This window comes from Euleptes europaea, chromosome 8 (assembly GCF_029931775.1).
Source record: "Euleptes europaea isolate rEulEur1 chromosome 8, rEulEur1.hap1, whole genome shotgun sequence".
Lineage (NCBI taxonomy): Eukaryota > Metazoa > Chordata > Lepidosauria > Squamata > Sphaerodactylidae > Euleptes > Euleptes europaea.
In genome coordinates this window covers 45,138,824-45,165,947 of record NC_079319.1, presented here as the reverse complement: position 1 = coordinate 45,165,947, position 27,124 = coordinate 45,138,824, and the positions used below count along the sequence as shown (strand labels likewise).

At 41.6% G+C, this 27,124-nt stretch overlaps 1 protein-coding gene across 1 annotated transcript in view; it reads left to right on the top strand.

Moving 5' to 3' along the window:
- Positions 1 to 27,124, top strand: part of SNTG1 (syntrophin gamma 1) — a 143,789-nt gene that overhangs the window by 49,369 nt on the left and 67,296 nt on the right. The window contains exons 10-11 of the mRNA XM_056854317.1: positions 1,620 to 1,749; positions 19,313 to 19,351. Of these exons, the coding sequence (XP_056710295.1) occupies positions 1,620 to 1,749; positions 19,313 to 19,351 (169 nt within the window). The remainder of the gene's footprint in view (positions 1 to 1,619; positions 1,750 to 19,312; positions 19,352 to 27,124) is intronic.

Below are 27,124 nucleotides of genomic sequence, written 5' to 3'. Positions count from 1 at the left end.
CCTTTGGAATTTGGAGAGGGGGGTGGTGAATGCTGCCACAGGAAGCAGAGCTAAACCCAAAATGGCTGCCACATGAGGCAGAGCCAAACATGACACCTCCCTCCTTGCTTTTCAAAAGAACTACATGGCAACCAGTCTACCCATTGGTCTGTCAAGTTTAGTATTAAAGTATTCACTCAGATGCAAGATTAGGCTTTTCCACAGGTATGCTATAAAAAAAAGAGGAGGTTGTCTTACATTTGCAAACAGGTTAGAGTTATGTCCAGTACTGTTGGGTATAACATTTTAAGGGGGTTGTCTTACATTCAGGGGCATCTTCCTTTCTAATAAATATGGCATCTGTACTTTGGTTGGAAGCAAGGTCCAGCCTCTGGGAGGGCAGCAAGCCTGGAGGAGGGGGAGTGTTCTTCTTCTTCTTCTGAACACTTATATCCCCTCATGCAGCAGCCCAGCCCTTTACACTCTTAAGGCTAGAATAGAGTTTCCTCTCTGGTTTGCAAAAGAAGCTCATCAGCACAGCAGGTCAGGCCTGATGGGGGAAATGGAACCACAAACTGACTACAGAAAGGTCATGTACTTATGAGTCTTCCTGATCCTCTAGTGGCTGCTATTTTATGGGAAATCCTTTCATTTGAATGAGGGCAGCCAATGACAAGCCCTGTCTAACAATGGCTCCACCCACTTTCTGAAAAGCTTGGTGGGTGTCAGAGGATGTAGTAGAGGGGACCATGGCCCCCAGGGGTGCCACACGGGGGAACCCATGTAGTCATGTATATGATGTCATTCACATAACTTGGTGATCTAGCAGCTTATAGTTTTTCAAGTGTAGGATTTCAGCCTTTGCGGGTATAACTTTGCATAGGGTTGCACTTTTCTTTTACTTGGAAGAAACTTGAATGCTTACTAGTTGTTTTGGTGCATGAGAAAGACCTTTTCATTTTGTATGTCATTTCTCTGCAAATGAGTTTCAGATACAATTTACTAAATTTTACTGGATTTGTTATAAAAACATCTCAAGTAGCAGGAGCATGTAGTAGTACTGTGAATTAAATTATTATGGTTGCTTTTATGCATTGGACAGCTATAATATCTGTCGCAATACATTCTTCCCATTTTATCCTGCAGCCATAGGACAACATATTTGATCATGATGTTGCTTGAAGCAAAGGGTGTGTTGTCCTAAAAATAGTACTTCCTGCTGCTACACAAACTCAGAATCCCTCCCCCTTTAAAAAAAGGGTACAGAGTCTGTAGGCTTTTGTCACATGACGTCATGGACATTGACATGAACATCTAGCTCCAGGGTCTTCATTTTCAAGCTGTGTCCTTAGCACTTTCCCCAATGTGAGCAATTTGTGTTCAGTTGGTTTGTGGGGGAGGGGATTGCCAAGATTTATCTGGAGATGTACCACATGCAAAAGCCAAATATAGAAAGGAGAATGACTCATACAATAGGAAAAAGCAACAGATCTTCAATGGCAGGCTCTTACTGTGCAGGGAGGAGGCATGCATGTATGGGGAGGGATTTTTAAAACTTTTCTATAACTATTATTATTAAGTTGGTAATGTTGGAGCAGATGCAGTTATCTTCAGACCTGATCTATTCTGATTGTCTACAGGCAAAATGCATTCCAAGTAATAGCAGTGGATGGCGTTTGCAGTGGCATAATTCATTGTCTTTCTCCTGAAGATTGTATTGACTGGCTACAAGCAATAGCAACGAATATTTCCAACCTCACAAAGCACAATGTGAGTATGGCTCTGAGTAGTGCATCAGATTTCCTGGGTATATTTCCCCCCCCCCCAACTGTCATAAAGGCCTCATGAGTTTATGCACAGGATTGTTTGTGTATAAACTGTACTTGAAGCATCCCCAGAAAAGTAAGCTCAAGTCAGTGATTTGCTCAGATTTTTTGAAAACATATGGAAGTTGTGCTCCCATAGCTGCACATTCAGTTTCGTGACTATCCGTGTTGTTTTCTTTTCCTGAGTCTGGTTGGTGCCATGGAAAACAAAGCTGGAAAGAAGTCTAGAGCATATGTGGTGTTTTAAGATATGTAGGCATAGAAGCATAGAAATAGCTTTTTCTTTTCTTTTTTTGTATGTGTGTCTCAACAAAATATTGTGTATACCCCATTGAGGTGCATTAGCTAGCTATGATAAATCAAGAACTGTAGTCTGGTATGAGGAACAAAAAAAATCACATTCTGGATTCACAATTATCTTCCTACTTTTGCAAAGAACAGTTTGGTATAGTGGACTGAATCTGGAACATTCTTAGTAAAGAGAGATAGGAAGGGCTTCCATACCCGGCAAGAATACCCAGTCCCCTTCCACATGGCCACTATTCCTACCCCCACCTTTCCATCCTCCATCACATCCCAACATTAGTAGAGAGAGTCTTAGTTTATGTGATACAGTCCTGCATTTCAATCTGCAAACTGCACCTCCTTGTGGTGGTTCCTAACTGATTTCATTACATGGTTATTTGCAAAATATTGTGGACAAGCAGAGCACAATGAAGACAGACCTTATTGCTTAATTGTATTCTGCTTGTGGGCTTGCTGAGGGACACTGTTAGAGATGGATGTGGTCTGATCCAAAGTCAATATAGCTCATTCTCAAAGTGGCCCTGTCTGTGGATACTTAAATCTGCAGAATGAGACCATAGACAGGCAAGACGGATCTTTCTACAAATCTGAGAAAAGACCCACATTTGCAGAAAAATCTGAAAAAATACATTGGGAGTTAAAACCCTCCAAAATAACAGAAGCAGTGTCTGTAGCTTTAAAAAATGAATGCCCTCTGCGACCATTGCTAGGCAGCTACAACAGTATTGCCAGACTTCAAGCCTTGGTTCATAGAATCATAGAGTTGGGAGTGACCACCAAGGTCATCTAGTCCAATGTAGGAAATTCACGACTACCTTCCCCGCACACCCCCAGTGACCCCTACTCCAGTGACCCCTACACTGCACAATGCAGGAAATTCACAACTACCTCCTCCCCACACACCCAGTGACCCCTACTCTAGTGACCCCTACTCCAGTGACCCCTACTGGTCACTCCCCCACACACCCCCAGTGACCCCTACTGGTTCCTGTCAGTAAAACATATGGGGAAGGGAGCGGGACCCTTTTCAGAGCTGCTTTGGCCTTTGAGGGAAACCCACATGAAAATGTAGTGATTTGAGTGTCAGACTAGGATCTGGGAGAAATAGGTTCGAATCATCACTCAGCTGTGGAAATTTACTTGGCCATCTGACACTCTCAGCCTAACCTGCCTCACAGGTTGTTTTAAGGATTAAAATGGACAAAAGAACGTTGTAAGCTGCTTTGGGTGGAACTTTGGTGCAGTTCTCGATGTACATTGCACACTTAGAACCCCTAACCAGATAACTCCAGTTTTAAAGGGAGAGGAGGAGAGATTGTCCTAATCATTGCCTTTAGATACTAGGATGAAGGATAACATTTTTGGTGTCATGATGAAGCACTTTGAGTTGGATCTAGCCAGCTTTCCCCCTAAATCTCAACTAATCCCCCTCCTTAATATAGCCCCATCCCACATGGCTTTTGTCGATTTTTCCTTTTTTTTTTTTTTTTACCTATGGAAAAGTTAGTTAGATCCAGCCCTTTGAATTTTAAAGGAGTCTGATGAATGTATATTCTTAGGAGACATTGCTCTTTCACTACTGTTAAATTTTCACATAATTATATATCAGGGGATGAAGCTATTTGGTGCCTTACATTTCATAATTCATCATGATTTATTCATTGGAGTGGCAATTAAAATAACAGAGTTTAGTAAAGAAGTTACCACATACAACTCTGAGGTGACAGTTTAGACCACATACCAAGTTGTTGAAACGTCTCATGGGTTATATTGCTCCTAAACGAGCTGTATTGAGTCATACCAAAGCGTCATTTGACCTACTTTGTTTCTTAAATGAGTTCCTTAAATCTTCAATATCATCCACATGCACTTAAGTTAATTTAATTTCTAGCGCTGGGAATGCAGTGAAGAGTTTTGTAGTATGTAGTTAAAGAACCGTTCCAGCTGGTGACAATACGGGGAAGTCAATGTGTTGTAGAAACACGACAGACATGAATTCATCTGTAAAATTTCATGCCATATAAGCCAATTCCATCACTGTTTATTCATCTTGATAGTGCTTTCACTGAATAAGGCCATCAGTCTCACCACAACTTTGATGAATAGGGAGATAACTAAAATTTGTGCTTACTCTGAGCTTTTTTCTGTTTCTTATTTTAGCTTCTACTTGAAACTATTTTTGGTACATTGATTAAATAATGTTCTTAGTGTGCCACCCAACATTTCATTTAGCTAGATTTCATTTCCCTCTGATTAACACTGTATGTAATTGTAACCACCAATATTAAATTATGATGATTAACACATTGTCCTCATACAGCATGTTTTAAAAGAGCACATACACTAAAAAATTCAGAATAGATCCAAAGCATCCCATAAACTGTAAGAACAAAAATGAGGAACATCCTTTTTGCTCTGCCCCCCCCCCCACATTGTTTGGATTGGCTAAAATTGAAGCAAAACAGATATTAGTTCCACAGGTACAGCTCAGTTCTGGGGGGGATTTCTAAGCATACCCCCCCCTTATGACCAACTTCATACAGTACAATTTTCCATGGGGATGGCCTCTGCAGTACCTGCACACCATGATTGCCATGGTATATTTTATTGCTGAAGCTGTTTATTGTATTTTTAACTCCTCTTCTGAATTTGTTCTCTGTATTTTATTGTGTTACGTTAACATTATGTTTTATTAACGTGATTGTTTTTTGGTTTTAACCATTCAAATGTTACTGGTATGAATTTTATTATAAGCCACTTTGGGTAGATCTTATGGAAAACAGTAAACAAATGAATTTAATCAATAAATGCCTTGTATGGCATGGGAGGGAGAGATTCTGCTCCAGCCTCTACCTTGTTTTTCAGAATACTGCCATAGCTTTTCCATTGCATAGCCAAAACTGCATATTAAAGGAGAGACAGTGTTGGGTTATGCTATCTGCATGTTGGGTTCTCTCCTCTCCCAAGTCCAAGGATTTTGTGTTCTGTTAGTAGAGCAGCAGCTCATGTATGAGAGCTGTATGAGAGAAATGGTTAGTAATTCCTTTACAGCATTTATTGTGAAATGTCATAAAGCTAAATGCCCATAGTTAGTGGTTCTCCAGAATAAAATTACCCTATTTGTCTGTGACTAGGTCCCTAGCTTGCTTAGCAAGGCTCCTGGATTTACTTGGGGGGGTGGATTTTGCAGCACAGGGCGGTGAGTGGGGCACAAGGAGCTGGAGGTGTCTCTCTTCTTTCCTCATCACCATGACAGCCTGGCATCCTGGACCTTCTGGGCAGGCTTCTGAAGCATTGGTTCCAGCACCAATCATGGGCAGAGCTGGGAGCTGGGGCAGGGCTGCTCAGGCAGATCAAAAGGATGGCATTCCCTCTCTGGTCCTCCTGGCTCCTTTTAGCCCTGCCTTGGAGCCCACAGTCAGTCGTCTCAGGTTTCCCACCTTCCCTCCCTTAATCCATGGGATGTTTCACTGGTTGCATGGTTTGTATGTTTTTGTCACAACTTTGTGGGGGGTGGTTTGGGTATAGAGCCAGATCCATTTGGAGGGAGGCAGTGACTGCGTGCCTGTCTCCCCCTATTTTGAAAATACCCTTAAGGGATCTTTGGGGTGCAGCCATTAGGGGTGTGCCCAGCTCAGGGGCTGTCATACTGCTTCACTCCCAGATGGCAGGTCAACAACGCAATGTCTTGCATCCATGTGGGATCCCAAAATAATAGAATCATAGAGTTGGAAGGGGCCATACAGGCCATCTAGCCCACCTACTGCTTAACACAGGATCAGCTTAAAGCATCAATAAAATTGGTTAATGATTGATTGATTGACAATAAAACTGTGGTCACAGTTTACTCCAGCATTGTATCAGTATTGTGTTATTCGTCTGCTGCCAACTCCCACCCACCCCCATCTTGCCCCTGAGTTAGCAAATGCCTTTTTGTTATGACGAGGAATTGATCTGTAATCTGGTCATAGAGTTCTTTTAAATGTTAGATGGCAGTAAGACTTAGATATTAGACAGCGTATGCTGGGATTGGGCATTCTGCTATACTGGGACGTTTAAGGACAAAAAGGTCATAGACTTAAAAGAAAATATAACTTCATCAACATGTTAATAACATGTTAACAATGCAGGATGATTAGAAATGCCTGTGAATCATTTAGTGTAACAAGATGGTTATTGGTATGCATATTGTTGTGGTTAACAATTTTTGCATCACCTCAGTGTAAGATAATTTAGCTGGGTTGCAAATTATTGCAGTTTCACTTGACAAACAGTGTCAGGATGTCAAAACAATTATGGGGATTTCTGCAAACATACAAACAAGCTGAAGTGCACCAAATCAGATGATCTGTGTTTGAGCTGCATCCTTATTTGCTCTTGGCAAATGTGTCAATTTACTTGTGTCTCAGAAATAAGAATAAGCTCACTGACATGGCAATCCTAAAGAGAGTTACTCCAGTCTAAACCCGTTCATTTCAGTGGGCATAGACTGGAGTAACTCTGTATGGAATTACACTACAAGATTCTTCATGCCATTGTGAAGCAAAGAGAAAACAAATCAGGATAAAGCAAGATAGGGAAAGTCTCAACAGGTATGAAAAGGTATTGCTTGAAAGCTTTATAGGCCAAATAATCCAGGGTCAAGCTCTACAAATTACATTTTAGCTTGAGCCAAAAAATGCCTGCGGCTCTCCGCAAAATCATTGCAAGAGATTCTGGCTGTAGTTTATGTTACTCTAGGTTAGTATATCTCAGTTCCTTTTGATCTTTGCTTGCACAAAGAGATCTTGAAAATACCGGATTAACCATATGTATCAGGGTTTTAAAAGTAAGCTGGAACTTCCTCCTTTTTCTCCAGTCTTTGATTGAATGGCTTCCTTTCGCCCGAGACTGTGTATTTAACTGCAAAGACTCCTACGGCAGCCCTTTGTGTACCCTGGAAACTGAACCCTGGTCAGGAGGATGGATAACTTGAAATAATAATATTGGGATTGGAGGAGAAACACAGTGAAGAATGGGATGTGACAGCAGAAAAACCTTAGACTGGGAAGAGAACAGGCAAAATATAAGTGATGCACACATAGCATCTAGAGAGATGATGTTCTGAGTTCTCTGTTAATTCACGCCATTTCCTAATCCTCCTCCTCTTGCACTCTCTGAAACCCCTGCCTTCCTTTCCTCAAGCCTAGCAAAAACTTCAGCAGTGGCTTTGGGATGCAAAGGGGAAAGGAGCAGTCTCCAAATTGCAGTGATATCCAGTTGTTAATAGAGAGGATTTGGATCTGTAAATGTCTTTCACCAGAGTGTCAATGTTATGATGTATAAGGGTTGCATAGTATTCTTACATGTATGCTTAAAGAGGAGTTTCTGTTTCAATTATCTACATGGAACTTCATTCGCCACAAAGTTGCCCACTTGCCCAATTTTGATAGATCCCCTTGTGCTTGTTCACAATCCACATTGGTTTTGACCATCGGGAATAATTTTTGCATCATCTGCAAACTTCGTCACTACATCCCCATTTATGAATAAATTAAATAGCACCAGTTGCAATACTGTTCCTTGTAGGACCTCTGCTGCTCACTTACATCCATTGCAAGAACTGTCCATTTATTCCTACTCTCTGCTTCCTGTTGTTTAACCAATTTTATTCATAAAAGAACCTGTTCTCTTATGCCATTACTGCTATGCTTACTCAGGAGACTTTGGTGAGGTACCTTGTCACCACCTTTGGCTGGTGAGCCAGCGGTGGCCTTTCCTGATTAAAAAAATTCATACCACTGCGATGTGGACCTTGGTAACATCTAGATTAGATTACCACCATTTGCTGTATGTGGGGAGAGTGAAGAGTGTTCAGCAATTAAAACTGGTACTGAATACCTCAGCAAGCAAGTCATTGGAGTGAGTCATAGGGACCACATTACTTCTGTCTTGTTCCACCTTCACTGGCTCCCAGTTTGCTTCTTGGCCCAATTGGGACCAGCATGCACACATGGTCACATGAAACTGCCTTATACTGAATTAGACCATCAGTCTATCAAGGTCAGTATTGTCTACTCAGACTGGGAGCAGCTCTCCAGGGTCTCAGGCTTAGTTCTTTCACATCACCTGATCCTTTTAACTGGAGGAGCTGGGGATTGAACCTGGGACCTTCTGTATGTCAGGCAGATATTCTACCACTGAACCATGGCCCGTTGCTGAGTGACCTTGGGGCAGTCACACACTCTCAATCTAACCTATGTCACAGGGTTGTTGTGTGGATAAGAACGATGTAAGCCACTTTGGTCCTCATTGGGGAGAAAGGCAAAGTATAAATGAAGTAAGTAATTAATAGAACAGATGGGTGGCAACTTGAGAAAGGCCCTTCTTAGCTGTAGTTAAGGCTGTGCACCTTTTTGGTGGGGGTATTTTTCGGGTTTGAGCTTAATAAACCCAGACATTTTTGAAAAATCCAAAAAGTTCAAGATAATGGATTTAGCTTTTTTTGCAAAATTTGAAAATTTTCAGGTTTATTGAACCCAAACTCAAAAAATATGTGGGGCAAAGCTGAACGCTGGGCAAAAACTGTAGAATTTCTTCCTCGACGAAATTTGTCACCTCTACCTTCTGCCAGCAGCTGAAGGCCTTTTTGTTTCATTTGGCATTCCCTTACTGACCCTCAATCCTTATGTTTTTCATTGATGTATAAAGTTACAGACAAACATTTCTTAACTTTAACAGAAAAGAGGAGAGTTTAAGAATGAATAAGGCTTGGCTTCCTGCCCTGAAAAACCTCCAGACAAAGACAACATTCAACAATAGCCATACAGATTAGTTTTGGATTACACACATTAACAGATCACTTCAGGATACAATGGTTCCATATTAACATACCATACCCTCATTAGCACATTATCTTGATACTTACAGGACAATACTTCTGCAGGACAATACTCAGCTCAAACCCAACCCCTTTCTGACTATATATTACTCTTCCTACACCCTTGACACTGAGAGACACTGTCCTTCAGTGTTACTACTCTGAAGATGCCTGCCACAGTTGCTGGCGAAACGTCAGGAAAGAAAATTCCAAGACCACGGTTACACAGCCCGGATAACCTACAAGAACCAAACATTTCTTAATTTGTGTTGTATTAATGTGCATCTGATGGAAGTTCTCTGTCTGAGGCAGACAATATAAGGCATCCATACAGTTTTGCAGATGTATTGCATCTTTTTATTGTCTTTGTTTATGCATGTAGATTATTCTTCAAAGAGACACTTTTGAGAAGTGATTTTCTCTCTTGGTTTTGCCTTAAGAAAAGAGTCCAAATGTTTGACGTGCAAGGTAGAATAGTGTATGAAATAGTTCTCTTAAGTTTCTAGTGATACCTCAGGTTGTCTGATAGTTTCAAAACAATCTACTTACATAACTGTATAATTCTTAGGGAAAATAGAGCATATGGAAGCGAGCCCTTAGGAGTCTAGATGGCACTTAATTTCAAGGATGTACTATGCTTGATCTTAGCCATAAGGCCAAGAAGCTGCCATGTTCATCACATTAAGAAGGTTAAAAAGAGTTACTAATAAAAGACCAGGCTGATTGTAAAAGAAGAGAGGCTGTTGAGGCGGTCTGAGCAATGACATTGAGTGGGGGGGGGGGGATTAAAATGCCAAAATACCAGGCGGCCCTTCCGGTAATACTGAGTAGACTGGCAGCCACTTTCTCTCTGAGAATTGTGCTGAGAACTAAGATCCTCATTTTTCTGTCAGCACTGTAAGAGTGTTGAGAAGAGAAATCCTAGTGGTGTGGTATTCTGTTCAAGACCCACCTTTTCCCTTATTGACAGGAATGCCCACTGTCCCTGCTGCTCTTCAGTCCTCAATTTGATCTCATTTGGCTACTCTAAACTAGTTTTTCCCAGCCCATGGGTCGGGACCCAACTGTGTGCCACAAAGCCTCCAAACATGGGTCCCAGGCCAGCCTTCCCTAATGACAGCCTCTCTAATGGCCATTTGCATCTTTCTCTTTCTTTCCTCCCTGCCAGTTTCTCACATTCTCATCTCCCTCTCCCTCATTGTGACAAGAATGGGTGGGGGAAGCCATCCAGCAGAAAGATGGAGGGGGGAAGGTTGGAGAGCAGTTGGGAGCTGTTCAGCATGCCGTGGAAAAAAAAGAGAGGAGGATGAAAAGAGGTGTCTGTGTGCATGGGCTGTGTCATGGTGCTGCTCTTTCAGCAGCCCAACCTCTTGCCCAGCCCCTTGCATTGCTTCGTGGCCCTCTACCTGCTGTGCAAGTTGTACTGCACCAAATCCTTTGTCACCAACCTCTCCACCTCCATCTACCACCTTCACATATCTCTTCAACCTAGAGCCCTCTGAGTGCACATACTCAAACGCCTGCTCTGTTCCAGCAGGCAGAGGAGGAGGAGAACTCCCACTTGATTGGGGTTCATAGTGGGTGCAGCTGACCCCTTTGTGTGATGTTTATTGGTCTACCTTCCAAAGCATCCATTTCAGCAAGGGAAATAATCTCTGTAGACTGGAGATCAGTTGTAATTCCAGGAGATCTCCAGGCCCTGCCTGGAGGTTGGCAACCCTACTTCTGAATCTGGTGACATGCACATGATGGGATGATTATTGGGTGCTTTAAAAGTTGGTTTTCATGTAAGTTCTATGGATAAGGAAAGTTTAAAGGACAAAGAAGCAAAAGAGGGATAAAGAGAGGCTTGATCAGCAGGATGGGCTAAGAGACTTAGTATAGTGTCCAGATCATGTGAAGTGATGGTATCGCTTTACTCTGCTCTGGTTAGACCTCACCCAGAGTATTGAGTTCAGTTTTGGGCACCACAATTTAAGAAGGATGTAGACAAGCTGGAACGTGTCCAGAGGAGGGCAACAAAGGTGGCGAGGGGGCTGGAGACCAAGTCCTATGAGGAAAGGTTGAAGGAGCTGGGTATGTTTAGCCTGAAGAGTAGAAGAATGAGAGGGGATATGATAACTATCTTCAAGTACTTGAAGGGCTGTCATATGAAGGATGGTGCCGAGTTGTTTTCTGTTGCCCCAGAAGGTCGGACCAGAACCAATGGGTTGAAATTAAATCAAAAGAGTTTCCATCTAGGAAGAATTTTCTAACAGTTAGAGCGGTTTCTGAGTGGAACAGACATCCTCAAGAGGTGGTAAGTGCTCCGTCCCTGGAGGTTTTTAAGCAGAGGGTAGATGTCCATCTGTCAGCAATGCTGATTCTATGACCTTAGGCAGTTCATGAGAGGGAGGGCATATTGGCCACCTTCTGGGCATGGACTAGGGGTCACTGGGTGTGTGTGTGGGAGGTAGTTTGGAATTTTCTGCATTGTGCAGGAGGTTGGACTAGATGAGCCTTGTGGTCCCTTCCAACTCGGTGATTCTATGATTGTATGATTCTATGACTTAGATCTATTGGATAAAAAACATCAATCAAAAGATGTTTTTTATATAATTGAAGGGGTACAGGAAAAAAAACGGGAGGGATAAAACGTTATAGGTATAAAAACAATACATATTGAAAAATAAGCTCAGTTGTATATTGTAAAACATTTTCTATACAGAAAAAAGAAATTAATACAAGATGTCATTCAGTTATTCTACTTATATTGATATTCTGTTATATGAGAGTCTATAGTTAACTTAAGAGTTATTTAAGGCAAGTTAAATAGTACATAGCCAGCATATTTCATTTAGTTAGCTGCAAATCATATAGGTATAGAATGACGCCGTTTTATCCCTCCAGTTTTTTTCCTGTACCCCTTCAATTATATAAATAAAATTTACAAAAAAATTAAAAAAAGAAAAAAAAGGGGAAAAAAAGATGTTTTTGGGTGGGAAAGAAGCTTCCCGGCCTAGATTTTATGTAAGAAAGTGCGTGGGGGGGGGGGGTATTTTTTGTTGGCAGCTAAGTGATAGTTTTATTTTATTATGGTAGACTTCTGTTTCTCTCAGTATTTGCAGAATGTTTTCACAGTGAACCAAGATAACTTAATAGGAAAAAGCCCTCTGTCTCATTGTATGGTTTAAATGGAAGCACAGATGCAGCCAGGAAAATGTTGAGGACAGGGCAACAGCTGAGGGAAGACCTAACTAGAAAACAATTTATTCAAGATTTTTTTTAAAAAAAAATGTGAACTTTGTGTGAGTAAACCACAGTGGATAATATAGCAAAAGACTATTTTGAGAAAATTATTTCAACATTTATTGATAAGTTGATGGCATCATTAAATCCTAATTATTCACTTCTAGCTCATTATCTGTAATTGAGGCCCAGTTTATGTGGTGCCTTACAAATATATAATTATAAAAAACCTGCTGCTTTGCATATCTAGAACTCAGTAACGTACCGTAATGCGGTGGTGTCGAACTCATTTGTTACAAGGGCCTGATGTGATATAAATCTCACTTGGTCCGGCCGGGTCATGCCTCGCCAGCCCAGATCAGGACTAGGGGGTGGCTGCCTCGGCTGGTTCACGGGCCAGATCAGAGCTCTCAAGGGGCTGGATCCGGCCCCTGGGCCGTATGTTTGACACCCCTGCCATAATGCATGCCATAATGCATGCAAGGGTAAATTGCATGGGTCCGTAAGGTAACGTGTAAGTTATCCTTTATAGAGGTTTACTTTTAGGAAGGAGACCTGGTAGCTACACCAGCTGAGCCACGTGATTGATGCATCCGTATGTTACTTTCATGACAGGGTGCCCTGTAGAAGTACTTCAGGTAGAAGAAGTATTTCAGTGGCTGTTCGGTTACCAAAGTAACACATGAATGGAAATCTGTGTGTGTGTGTGTGTGTGTGTTTTAGGATGAGGTGAAGATATCACATCTCTGGATAGCTTACTCTCAGCAACCACAAGTTGGTTCACAGCACTGGAACAGAAGCAAGTATTATTACTCCTCCCCATGCACAAAACTCAAAAGTGAGAAGTATGACTCTAAGACGGTTTGCTTTCTGCTCATTATTTCATAGTTTACACAAAGTTGTAAAAGTTAAACATCAACTGAAAGAGATCGTGCAGTACAGCTTGTAAGATGCCACTCCGTCTTTCCTTGTTAACTATAATATTTCCTCGCCTTACTTAATACAGTATTAGCAAATGTTAAAACAAAAGCCTTCATTATTATGTCGGCTTCAGCAATAAAACTGTGTAGTTCTAAAGTATGAGTAATTATTATACAGTCTGAGCAGAGTGTTGGGCGTGATACCTTACCAAGTACAATATATTCTCATATTTTGACAGCCTACTCAGATTTTTAAAAATATATATATATAGCGATGCTAACATTATGACAATACTAAAACATGAGCTGCCAACTTCTTGATGTTTATTAGGCAATAAAAAGTCAATCTTTTGGAACTCAGATCAGTTTTCTTTGCCCACCAACAACTAGGGGAGAAATGTATTCCAACCAATGTATAAGTAGAGCATTAAATAAGGTAAAGAAGACTCTCAGTTTCTTCTCTACCACAAAGTTGAGCGGTGTGAAGAAACAGCCTAAAATTTTCTGTGGCAAAATATTGTCAAAGGCTTTCACGGTCAGAGTTCATTGGTTCTTGTGGGTTATCTGGGCTGTGTAACCGTGGTCTTGGTATTTTCTTTCCTGACGTTTCGCCAGCAGCTGTGGCAGGCATCTTCAGAGGAGTAACACTGAAGGACAGTGTCTCTCAGTGTCAAGTGTGTAGGAAGAGTAATATATAGTCAGAAAGGGGTTGGGTTTGAGCTGAATCATTGTCCTGCAAAAAGTATGCAAAAAGACTACAGTCAACAATAGCCATGCAGATTAGCTTTGGATTCACACATTAACAGATCACTTCAGGATACAATGGTTCCATATTAACATACCACACCCTCATTAGCACATTATCTTGATACTTACAGGACTATGATTAGCACATTACTTTTATACTTTTTGCAGGACAATGATTCAGCTCAAACCCAACCCCTTTCTGACTATATATTACTCTTCCTACACACTTGACACTGAGAGACACTGTCCTTCAGTGTTACTCCTCTGAAGATGCCTGCCACAGCTGCTGGCGAAACGTCAGGAAAGAAAATACCAAGACCACGGTTACACAGCCCGGATAACCCACAAGAACCAATTTTCTGTGGCGTTCATCAAATGTGTAACGTTTCTGCCGACAGCTCGGCCAGCATTTCTGTGGACAGCTCTGTCAACATATGGTCAGCTCTTACAGCACTGACCACCTCTTGGGAAATGGGACTGAAATAAAGCCTTCTTCCCGACAAATGACTGCAGCTGTCTAATAGTTTGTGCAGTCACATCTGAATCTAGGAGCCCTCGACAATAGAGCAGTATTACACTAGTTGACAATAGCTGTCACATCTGCTTGGTGGGGGAAGAAAAATACTCTGTCTCAAAACAGATCTCACTTGCATTTCTTGCCGCCCATTTGATTCATTAGCTATTTTTTGAACAATGGATTATCATAAAACAAAACCATCTTCTCAATTCTTAGAAGTTGCATTGTAAAAATGAATGCTTGTTTATTTATCTATTTAAAGGATCCTCACTTTTCCACCCAGAAGAGCTTTCTAGGTTGCTTACAGTTATTTCAGAGACGGTCATCAATAAAATAATTAAAAATACTTCTGAAACAATTTACAAAAATTTAAAAACAGAAACAGAGTGGGAAGAACATCTTGAAACCAAAACTTGGGAATTAAAAAGGACTGTCTTTGGCTGGATCAAGTCTATTGCTGTTCAGACTTGCTCATAGATTTACTAAAAGTGACTTGAGAGTTATTGGCTTTGCTTGCCTGGTTGCTTCTGGTGAGTAGTTGCAATACATATAGAACTGATCTCTGAGCCATCTGGAGGTCTTCATGGGCCCAGAAAACATAGATAAAATTCCTGCTGGTTTGTTTAGAAGAAGCAATGTGTGCTAGCCTCCATTTTGAAAGATTCCTTGAACAAAGAACCTGAATCTCAAATTGTCTCAGCTAGCATAATTTATACAGTGAAGGTGAATGTTTGGGGATTAACGCATGGGCAGAATGTTCTTGGTTCGCTCCTCCCTTATCTCACAATATTTTAATCTGAGACTGGATAGTCAAACGCATGACGCTAGCCCATCCCACTATAAGTCCGAAACGAGTAGCTGCTGGAGGCTCCCTGTGCGTTTGAGCCACCCATATAATGTGGGATAGTAGGGGAGCGACCGATGTGTCATTGCCCAAGGATTGGCTGAGGAGTTATCCAATCAAAGGCTGATTCTCCCCCTTTTTTTTCTTGGAACACCAGGGTTCTGGTATACCATCTTCTCAACCTGTCAAGCATTGATCTTCTCAGGCATAAGATGGCTTTTTGGAGTGGGGCAGTGGAATGCATACTAGAGTGAGGGAGGTGTGTTGGTGCTACTGAAAAAAAGATGAGGTGGGTATTTTTTCGCTGATATGTTAGAAAACCGACAATCTGGTGAAGCTAGAAAACCTCAGAGGTTTACAGGCATTGCAAGCGAACTCACTAGTAGAAGCTGGTGTGGATGTCAGGATGGATTGTGCTAGTCCCATGGGCTGTCCTTCCAGTCCCAGAGCAGTGTATCTGGGTTTAGAGATCTTACTGGAAAATCCATTCCACATTTTCTTCGCAACTCTGTTTGTGCTGTAATGTATTTCAATGGAGCTCATGCAAGGCAAATGGCAATCCAGGCTCCCATTATCTTCAATAGGCTGTGCATCCTCTCCCATTGTTTCTAATCGGCTAGCCTGTCATTCGTTTTAGTGCATCCAGACTTCACCTCCTTGCTTCCACCCATGCCCGGAAACTAGCTGCGATGATCTCGAGGTGGCCAGCCCAGAGGGGAGGGGAAGGAAAGCCTTGTACATTTTTCAGCTTGCTGCTTCAGAGGCTTGCAACAGCACAGCGGATGGGAACGCATTGATCAGATTGACAGACCACGTTTTGCTTCCACCCAAAGCTGGAAAGTAGTTCCTTTTCCTTCCGAGTGTAAATAAAGCTGCGTGGTGAGGGGGAGGCAACAAAACTGGCTGGGCTTATTCAAAATGGGACAAAATTGACATTTTAATTAAAAAGACTGGACTGCCAGGAAATGTGACAAAAAACGAGTCAGCCTATACAACAGGAAGGTAGGACAGGAATGTGCTTCAGCTGCCATTTGCCCGGGGGGGGGGGGCTCAGTCCCCCCCACTAGTTCAGGGGGGGCTTGAGCCCTCAAGCCCCCCCAAAGTTTACGCCTATGCAGGGGAGACCAGTAAGGGGTGTGTCCTTGAACGGAAGGAGGTTAGTAGTGGGCTAGTCATGTGATTACACACACGCCGGCATTCCGGTAGTGTAGCAAAATTTTAAAAAGTGGCGGTTTAGCACTGAAAATATCGCTATAAACCAGGGATTGCTTAACCTGTTTGAAATTTGCACCTAAGGTGGGTCCGATGCACAGCCCACGGACAATTATGCGTTTAGACCACAGGAATTCGCTACTTTTGGGGCACAAAGGCGAGACAAATTGGCCATGCGTTAATCCCCTTTGTTTCCGTTAGGGTCGCCTAAAAGCATCTGTTATTAACAGTTTTGTGTAGACATGAAGTCACTAGGGTGGCCTGATTCTAGGGTTGTCAACTGCCAGGTAGTAGCAGGAGATCTCCTGCTAATTCAACTGATCTCCAGCCGATAGAGATCAGTTCACCTAGAGAAAAATGGCCGCTTTGGCAATTGAACTCTATGGCATTGAAGTCCCTCCCCAAACCCCACCCTCCTCAGGCTCCGCCCCCAAAATCTCCCGCCGATGGCAAAGAGGGACCTGGCAACCCTATCTGATTCTGTTGAGCTTAGAAGAGGTATTTGTATGGAATGCATACTGTGAGAATTGGAGGAAACATTCTAATTATTAAGCATGTGCTTTCACAAAATGTTACCTACAACACAGAAGGATGTGTGTGTGTGTGTATTGTGCCCATACCATGTATATACTATAATGTCTTCATTATATTTTGTTCATTTTCCTTTGACACGAAACCATTAGTTTTAGAAATGAGAATGAAATTAAGTGCTCGAAACTGTATTTAAAGTCCCTTCCAGGTATGACAGTTCTAAAATTCCTAAAGTTATTCTAGTTCACTAAAGCTGAAGTTAGTTAATACTAGTTATGTGCCATAAGTGAAATATTCCTGTCCAGAAGGTATACATTAATTCGTTATATGTTTATACGTATGAAACTGGATGATATATCCACCACAGGTGCATTATTTTACTGAGGCTTCATTTAGAAGAAGAGTTGTTTTTTATACCCAACTTTTCTCTACCTTTAAGGAGTCTTAAAGCTGCATACAATTACCTTTCCTTCCCCTTCCACAACAGACACCTTGTGAGGTAGTTGGGGCTGAGAGAGTTCTGAGAGAACTGTGACTAGCCCAATGTCACCTAGCAGGCTTCATGTGTAGGAGTGGGAAAACAATCCCAGTTCACAAGAATAGAGTCCTCCGCTCATGTGGAGGAGTGGGGAACCAAACCCAGTTCTCCAGATTAGAGTCTGCTGCTCCTAACCATTACACCACACTAGCTTATTCTTCCTATGTGTACTCCATACCTTTCTTAGTAATTAGTGGGGCTGCCACAGCTTACAAAATGCACCTCAAAAGCAGGTAGAATTTTTCTTTTTAGAAAAACGAAGCCTGAAAAGACAATGTATGGTGTAAAGATTTTTTAGTTTGAATCTATTCAGTATTCTTAACTTTGTTTCAAAGATAAATTATCAGTAGATTATTAAATAGAAATTAACAACCTAGCATTTCTCTGGAAAATCTGATGGATTGCATTTTTATGTTGATACAGACTGTATTTCCTGTGGAAGTCATGTTAAAAGGAATTGGAATTTAGAGAATGGAACTTTCTCAAAGAAGTTTGTTCAAGTTAGAAGTAACTTATGAATTGCATCCCAAAAGAGAATTTTTGAGCCATTTTAAATATGTTGTTCCTTCACTTTTAGAAACAGAATTTCCCCCAAAATGTTCCCACAATTATCTGTTGAGATGCTAATTCACTTAAATACAAGGGGGAACCTTCAAGGACTTGTGGGACACATCTAATTTCCCCCTCCCCCACTATTTCCTCTTTCTCTCATATCCTCTCCCATTTTCCTGCTTCCTTCTCTCCTTATAGAGTTGCCAACCTCTGGGTGGGGCCTGGAGATCTCCTGGAATCACAACAGATCTCTCAACTACAGAGATCAATTCCCCCTTTGGGTTGCCATCTCCAGGTTAGGAAATACCTGGCGATTTGGGAGAACCTTGGGAGGGTGATGTTTGGGGCCGGAAGCAACCTCTGCAGGATATAATGCCATAGAGTCCACCCTCCAAATCAGCCATTTTCTCCAGAGAATTGATCTCTGTCATCTGGAGATTAGTTGTAATTCTAGGTGATCTCCAGCCCTCATTTGGAGGCTAGCAACCCTAGTTCCCCTGGAGGAAATGGCTACATTGAAGGATGGAGTCTATGTCATTACACCCTTCTGAGGTCGCCACCCTCCCCTGGTTCCACCCCCAAATCTCCTGGAGTTGGTAACCCTATCTCCTTCCTACCCAACAGCCAACTTACCTTTATCTGACCCTCTATCTTAAACACCCCCTAGCTTTCTCTACCTAGGAAAACTGTGGCCCAGTTCTGTGGTGCTGCTCAGTGGGCACAGGCCTGCTTGCATGCAAGGGAACCCTTAAGGACTTGTGGAGTAGCACCTTCATTTTCCCTGTATCCCCTTCCCCACACTATTTCCTGTTTCCCTCCTCCCCTTGCCTTTTACTGACAGGACCAAGCCTGGAATCTGTGGTTACCTAGCAACGGCCATTGAGGGAATCCAGTGCTTAAAGTTACAGGTGCTTCTTTAATCATTTTTGGATCTTTTAAAACTCCTCCAATGTATTTTTTTTTTTTTTTTTTAGATTTCAGATTTTTCTGCAAACATAGCGCCCTTTTCAGGTTCGTAGAAAGATCTGTCTTGCCCATTCACAGCTTCAGTCACCAATTTTTAGTATCCTCAGATTTGGCCGACTTTGCTATTAATATATAGATTTTCTGTTACTGGGTATTATTGCTTCATTTTTTAAAACTTTTGAATATAAAACCTTTCAATCATGCTGCTATGTTATATGTGTTGTGAATCACTTTCATGGCTGAATGTCCTTATGTATATTAATAATGTTTTGCATTCACTTTTATAGATTAAAAAAATCAACAGGAATTTCCCCGTAAACCAGCAGGTAAGAAAGGAGATATGTTTTGGAATCTTAATATATAATTATCATATGTCTAGTGGGGGGGGGGGGAAAGCAGTAGATTGTGGGAGGAGAGATAGTTGGGATGCTATGCATTAAAAGAAAAGCAACTGGTATGGTTTGCTCCAGACAGCAGCTTGTATCCAACAAAGCACCAGTGGGAACAGGCATGAATATTCTACTATGTTCCTCTCTCCTCCTGCAGCCCCTTTCAACACCCACAGAGATTATTGCGGACTCTGCATGGATGAGAAGCTGCATGGATCAGAGGGGTATGGTGTGGAGGAGGAGGAAATGAATGGTTCCCTTCCTTACCCGTCTACAGAATTGCATGCACACAATCTTGCAACTCCAAGAATAATAGTTGAGAGGTTAACAGGGACAGTGGTGGGAGGAGACAATAAAATGGGGGAAATCTGTGTTTCATTGGATACAAGCTAGCTTATTTTGTGTGATTTTGTGGATATTCTAATTTATTAATGGCTCGCCTGCGTCTGCAGAGAGGTCTAACCAAGGCCTTTGTGGATTCATGTTTTGTTTGATTTTAGTTGTTCAATTGATGGGACAAATCTCAGGCACAGATCTCTTTAGCTCTGTAGGCTCCTCTGAAATCCATCGAGTTGCAGTCTATGACTCTAATCTAAAGGCTGTGTAAAAACAGGCTTCCCGGGTAAGATTAAAGCCTCTGTATATAATTTGATGTTATTCCTCAGGCAAGGATGTTGCATAACTGGTTGTATTATGAAAAGTAAGTGCTCCGTATGCAGAATCCTCTCTAACAGCCCATTCCTGAAGGGGGGGTAGTTGCGGCGCATCCAGGAACAGCGGAGCCACGTCGCCCCCTGATCAGTTTGTTGCTGGGCGCAGCAAGCCGAAAATGTTATTTTAAAGAAAACCCCAAGAAACTCTCTATAGAGTTTCATGGGGCTACACCTGCCTTTTTGCAGGCATAACTCGGCACCTGCAAAAAGGGGCATTCCCAGGCCAAAAGGGCTTTGGAATCTGCCTAAAGCCTGCTCCACTAAAGGAACGCCCCCTTTGATGCCAACACAAGCTCTTGCGCCAGAGATACACTGCCAGTATGACTGTGCCGACGCCCGTGGCTCATGCTGTTGAGTGCCTCCCCTACAGTGGTGTAAGTTCCCCTGCGCTGGCGTCCATGCCAGTTTGGGTAGTGTGTCGCTTATGCCGCTGTACGGGTCACGCTGCCTCCTCACTTGTTTCAGACCCCCCTTCAGGATTGCACGGTTTATATATGAAAAAAAGATAACTTCATCTATTGAATTCAGCTATTGGCTTACCTGGGCAAAAGTACTGTGTAGTCTATACAATGTGGAAATAATGTATAAAAACCAAAATTGGGTCCTATTCTAATCCTTTTTTTCCTCTTAAAGTTATTTCTGATTAAAAGTGACTTGGACTGCAAGACAAGCTTCTTCTACCTCTACTAAGGTGGTCTTCGTAGTAGTTTGAAAAATAGAATGTATTTTTATCACCATACTTTAATATCTGAGCGTAAGGCACATACATTTAGTTCATTTGAGCTTGAAATAATTCATATTCACATGTTATAAAGAGTACTAAGTAAGAAAAAATGAAGAACAAAGAGAATTGCCTCAATTGCTCCATGATTCTTTGAATTTGCCTTGTGATTCATCCCTTTTACCATAAATAGACAAACTTTAAAATAGGTATTGCTATCTATTTTGTAAACCTCAACAACTGAGGAAACTTAGAAAAGGAACATAGCTGAATATAAGTCACTAAACAGTGAACTTATTATTATAGTGCTGAACATTATTCTAAATTATGTGCACCAATAAAGATGGAAGATCCATAGCTCGCGACAAGTAGCTTGTAATCTGTGCAACGATATATGGAAAGACAAGGGATCACATTTTATTTATTTGTACTCGGTTTTATCCAAATGTATGTTCTTCCTTTGAATAGGCCAATAAAGGCTTGTGTTGTTGAAAGACAAGGGAAAAGGGAAATTCCACTATTTCCAGTGGAAGGTGGCTCCAGTGTGCTTTGCAATTAGAAAATGTCAAGGAGACATATAAGGACTTCTATATTTGGCCTGCCAAGCTAGTACAAGGAAACACAGGTGTGCTTTCTTTTCTTGGAATTCATCATTGCTGAGCAGCTGCTTATTAATGACAGAAAATGTCAGCACCCGGGGGAGGTGAAAACAGTACTGAGTTGTGAATTCAAAAGGTAACAAAGGTTTCCGTAACTGTTTCTTAAGACAGAGATTCAAAATTAACCTTCCTCCAAGCTTCTGACTTCAGTTGCGATTCGTGCCAAAATGTGAGCACTTGTCCCGTGGTAATCCCACAAACAGCATCCAGAGACAAAGAGTCCAAAAGAGAGCTGATTTAATGGAAAACATACAGGTATGCAGAGCTTACAGGTACATTGGCAGGAATGGCAACTGGGAGCACAGGGTAGGCTTATGACGGAAAGTATTAGTCACAACAGATCAAGGCAGCCCCCCTTCTACTGAGGAGTCGTTCCCACAGGAGATAGCACTGGAACAGGAATTTAGCAGTTAGCAAGTATGGCCTTGAGAGGCACCTGGTAGAATCGAAAGTAAAACAGTCAGAGTCTGACAGGCTGCTTAGAGCTGTGGAAAGCAGGCCTGACAGATATGCAAAATATGAGTGACCAACAGACCATATGCATTTCGGCCTCTTGGGCCTTCCTCAGTGGTTAAATTATACAAAACATGATTATTCAAAAACACATCCAGAAATGCACTTTACAATGTATTTTATCTGAAATTTGTAAACCTTATATCCTGTGTGGCTAGATGTGCATTAATAACAGCAATTATAGGTCTTTCAGTGTGGTAATTTGCTTACACAAGTATCTGGTGCAAAAAAAATTATGTCTCTGAATGTATTGTAACATAAACAAGTGACAAAATCTACAAGCTGGGACGGATGGGACAGATCATGCTTTTCTAGAGAGATAACAATACACAGCAGGTGGGTCAAAGGGCTTATAAAAGATTGACGATAAGGCAGGAGGAAGCTAGCAGGCAGTGAGCAAGGATGGAGTTCCATTCCCAAACAGTGAGAACCAAGCCCAGAATCTGGTGTAGCTGTATAGCACCCTAAGCTTGCAGCTATTTCAACCAACTCATTTGGGGGGGGGGGGGAACTAAACCAGCCATTCTGATTACCTCTGAACATACTAAGTACCAGCCCGCTTTATTCCCTCTGGCAACTGAAAGTTTATTCTCGTCAGGATTTGGGCTGTTGTGCGCTGTCTCCACAAAGTGCTGTCCAGGTTAATGAGTATCCCAGGGCTTTACTTGGAAGGGTAACAGACATCCTTTGAAGGTGACTGTTGATCCCCCATTTAATTTACTTTGGGTAGGGGCTGTGGCTCAGTGGAAGTTCTTCTGCTTTGTCTGCAGAAGGTCTCAAGTTCGATCCCTGGCATTGCTGGTGGGGATTTGAACATCCATTGCCTTAGTTCTAATTGAGCACTGTAAGCACACCACACTAGGAAAGTTTTTTTTAAAGCTTTGAATAGTAACAGTGATTGTATCCTCTGAGATGATTAAGCATATGCCTTCAAATGTAACCACGAAAAATCCAAGAAAACTTGGTGAGGTATGATTCAGAATTTAAATTTGAATTTTGAAAGAAGGAAATCACCTCACAGGAAGAAGCAGGTTTTGGTGAAGTGACCTGGAAGAGCCATCCTGATTTACCATCTCTTAATCTTTGACCTGGAAGTGACATCATAGGACATGACATCACAAAGTGACATCGCTTCCTTGCTGTGCTCTGCGCTCCTCAAACTTCACCTTACAGAGACAGTGCCCCCAAAATCTCCAGGAATTTCCAGAGCGAGTGTTGACAATCCTAGAGTTATAAACGTTCGATCTATTTATTTAAAAGATTCTCTGTCCTCATCTAAACATTGAAGGGGGCAACCTGTTTATACATTCATTTGTCCATTTTTGTAGAATAGGAGTGAATTGCCATTTTTTACAACAATAAAGAATGTGGGCTTGTTAAAGTCCATGCCATCCCCCACCTTCTCACAGTCCTGCAATGTTTGAAGTGTTTTGTTTTATACAAGCAAGGACAGCAGAAAGTCAGGCAAACGTTGCTATTGGTTTTTGTTTTGTTTTTTAAACTCAGCCTGCAATCCAGATCACTGTACAAAAAAGGATGTGGAAACACTCATTTCCATGCCTCTGTGAGCCTGCTCTGCATGGGGGATGTTCATGGCCTGTTAGGCAGCTTTTTCTTATCTGCTTGAAATTTGGCTAGGAAGTTCCCTTTCTTGAGAGCTGTGATCTCTGAGAACTTTATCTCATTGGAAAGGCACAAAAGCTCAGTAATCTCTCCCATTTATAGGCAGTAGGGTTATAATTACTTGTACCTTTTCTTCACCCTGACTGGATGGCCCAGGCTAGCCTGATCTTGTCAGATCTCAGAAGCTAAGCCTTGGTGAGTACTTGGATGGGAGACCACCAAGGAATAGCAGGGTTGCTATGCAGAGGAAGGCAATGGCAAAATACCTCTGTTAGCTTCTTGCCTTGTAAACTCTACTGGGTTGCCGTAAGTTGGCTGCAACTTGATGGCACTTTACACGCAGAGATGACTTTTCTTCAGCTAGTGGTTTGTACAGTAAATATATCCAGGTAGTATTTTACGCTGCATGAAATCACTTCTTTTTCTGGTCCTCATGACCGTTCCAAAGAAACTGAGTGGAAACATACTTTCCCTGCCTATTCACACATATCCAGGACTGGTCTGAAATCTTATCTGAGGAGAAGGCAGGAACTCCAGAAGGTTGCAGATGCATAATCCTATTTCACAAATGGTCACTTGAAGGACACAGGTGACTTCATTTCCCCCCCTGTAAATCACATCAAATGTATAAAATGAAGGGGCTTACCAATGTCAGTCCATTCTTTTATTCTCAAGCAGATTTGTTGTTGCATTGTATTATGTTTTTATTCCAAAGGTGACTGGGACTGACAGGGTAAAAGGAAAGTATCTGTTTTGAATGCAATGGAGGACTTCCGGCTTTTGAGGAAGTCGGTTGCAAGATTTTTCACTCCGTTGGAGATAAGTTTTAACGTTGTTTTAAACCTTTTAAACTTTTAAAATTGCTCTTTTAAACGGTTGTTTTATTTTGTGAGCTTTTATCATTTCCTAATTTTAAGTTGTTACTCTTCTGGATAAGAAGAAGGATTGAAACGGCTGGCCGCTAAACAACCTACTCCCTGTGCGATTGCTTGATTGTTTAATTGCCCGGTGTTTGGGTCTGCGAAGTTTGACTGTTTGCCAAGATAGAATTATAACATCTCTAATATTCCAAGCCGGACATTCTGTGATTTTAATGTCGAGTTGGTGCTGCATGAGTGAAGCAGGAGCTCTGGAATAGAAGAGTGCGAAAGGCAAAGGAAACTCAAAGGAGCTGAGTTATACGTTGGGATATGGGCCCTAAAAGAGCTTACCCTTTTGAAGAGGACTGTAAAACGCCTGTGTGTAAACAGTCAAGGTTGGAGGACTTTTTTGCCCCATTTCAGCATGCAAATAGATTTGAGTGCCTGGCTGTGGAAGAAAGTGTCTGCCTCTTGGAACAAACAATTAACTCTGATAATGGAGCAGCTACTCAAGATTTGTGTTCCCCATCTCCACAGCAGCAGGCTAGCAGAGCTGATGAAATGAGTCTGCTAGCAACTCAGTCCCAATTAATTGCGGAGTCTCTACACAATATTTATGAGAAACTTGATAAGATAATAGTCTTACTTTCTGAAAAGGAATCCAGCTATCCATTTAAAAATGAGCCGCAAGATTTCAAAGAGAAGCAGACGAAGACCAGAAGTATGGACAAAGGCAGAGTTTTGGAATTGAGACCTAACCAACAAATGTACTTGGAAGGCCTGGATAGAAAGTCAGAAGGCCCTGGGTCACTAATTTATGATTCTAAATGTGTTGTTGTTAATGTCTTCCCTTATCAAGGAAGACATATAAATTGGTCGACAAGGCGATGGGCCACAAATCATCTGGCATTTCTCCTCAAAACTAACCCATCTGCATTAGATCTTATTAAGGTAGAACGGATTTTTGGGTCCCTGCGACATGAACGTTTTCTTTTGTACTTTCGATCCAGCAGCATTCCATCCCAGGTGCTTGCTCACGGATATGAATTTATTAAATATGGGGTCAGGTTTCAGAGACATTTTAAAAATCCTACAATCCAACCTTTAGTAAAATTGAATCCCCAAGCACCATGTCAAAATGTGGGTAGAAATAAATTAAATAATAAAACAATTCAAAGAAAAGACAGTCCAGAGGGATCAGAAAATTTAATGCAAGTTGTCCATTTGCATTCTCCTAGTAAGGTAGTGAACTTGCAAACTCCTATAACTCCTGAAATTATACTCCCTGCTATATCTGAATCAAAGGAGGTATTGATAAACTTGGAAACTTCTGGAACAGTTGAGGACATGGAGTCTGCTCTTTTATCATCTTTTGGTGCTCTCCCTCCTAGCGAACAAGATGAGTTGATAAACCGACTTAAAGTCTTAGTGATTTCGCTCGATGATATTAGGAAGGGCAGTTTGGTACAAACAGATCCAAAAATAGAACACCCCCAAGTTCATGTATTCCCTCCTAAAGTTAGTGATGAACTCCCTCAAATAACAGATCCTCTGATCCAAACGACAAACCACATCCCCTTAGAACCAGTAGTTTTAATCAATAATAGAAATACTAAGTCCAATTCAGCTCCCTGTCAGGGAACTATGGGATCTGCCCCTCTATCAGACTGACTGTTTTCGCCACCACCTCCCTATATTAAAATTTTATCATGGAACATTACAGGTTGGTGTAACAGGTTGAGAGATCCTGGTGTCAGGACCTATTTGTTGGATTTTCATATTATTCTGGTACAAGAAACTTGGGTTAGGGATACTATTGATGTACCTGGGTATGTTGTTTATACTGTAGATGCCGTTTCTGGTCCAACCCGGGGTCGTCCCAAATCGGGGTTGGCTTGCTTGGTTTCTTCAATTTTAAATTGCACAAGTATAACTTTGATCCCTTCTTTTAATTCTGTAATTGTTTTATTGCTGAAGTTCCCAGGGTTCTCTTTTATAATTATTACAAGCTACTTCCCTCCACTAAACTCAAGAAATGACATTAGGATTCTTTGGGACAAATTGGGATCCCTTTTGGATAAGATCACTGTGCGATATCCCAGAATTCCATTATTGGTAGCAGGTGATTTTAACGCCCGTATTGGCACCAATGATGAAGCTGGGTTAGTTTGGCCCACGACGGAGCTGCCCCCCCCACATTTGTGTGAGAGATTCTCAAAAGATTCTAAGGTTAATTTTGCAGGAAAACAATTGTTTGAGTGCGCTGTGAATCAAGGTTTGGTAATTTTAAATGGGCACAGGCAGTTTGATCCCACAGGAGATTTTACTTGTGTAACGTTCAAAGGGGCCAGTGTGATTGATTACATGTTAGTATCAGAAGGTTTGCTACCGCGAATTCACGATTTTAAGATAGGAGAGTATTATGGAGGGGACCATCTTCCCTTACAATTAACTCTTTCATTGTCTCCTGATTGTTTTTTATTCCCCGGTTTATCAACAAACCTATTACAAGGACGAAAGGCCTTGAGGCCCGTTAGATGGTCACCTGAGTTAACTCCTATTGTAGTGAATATTATGCATTCAAATCAATGTCGGTCCGCCCTTACTGAATTTTTTAAACA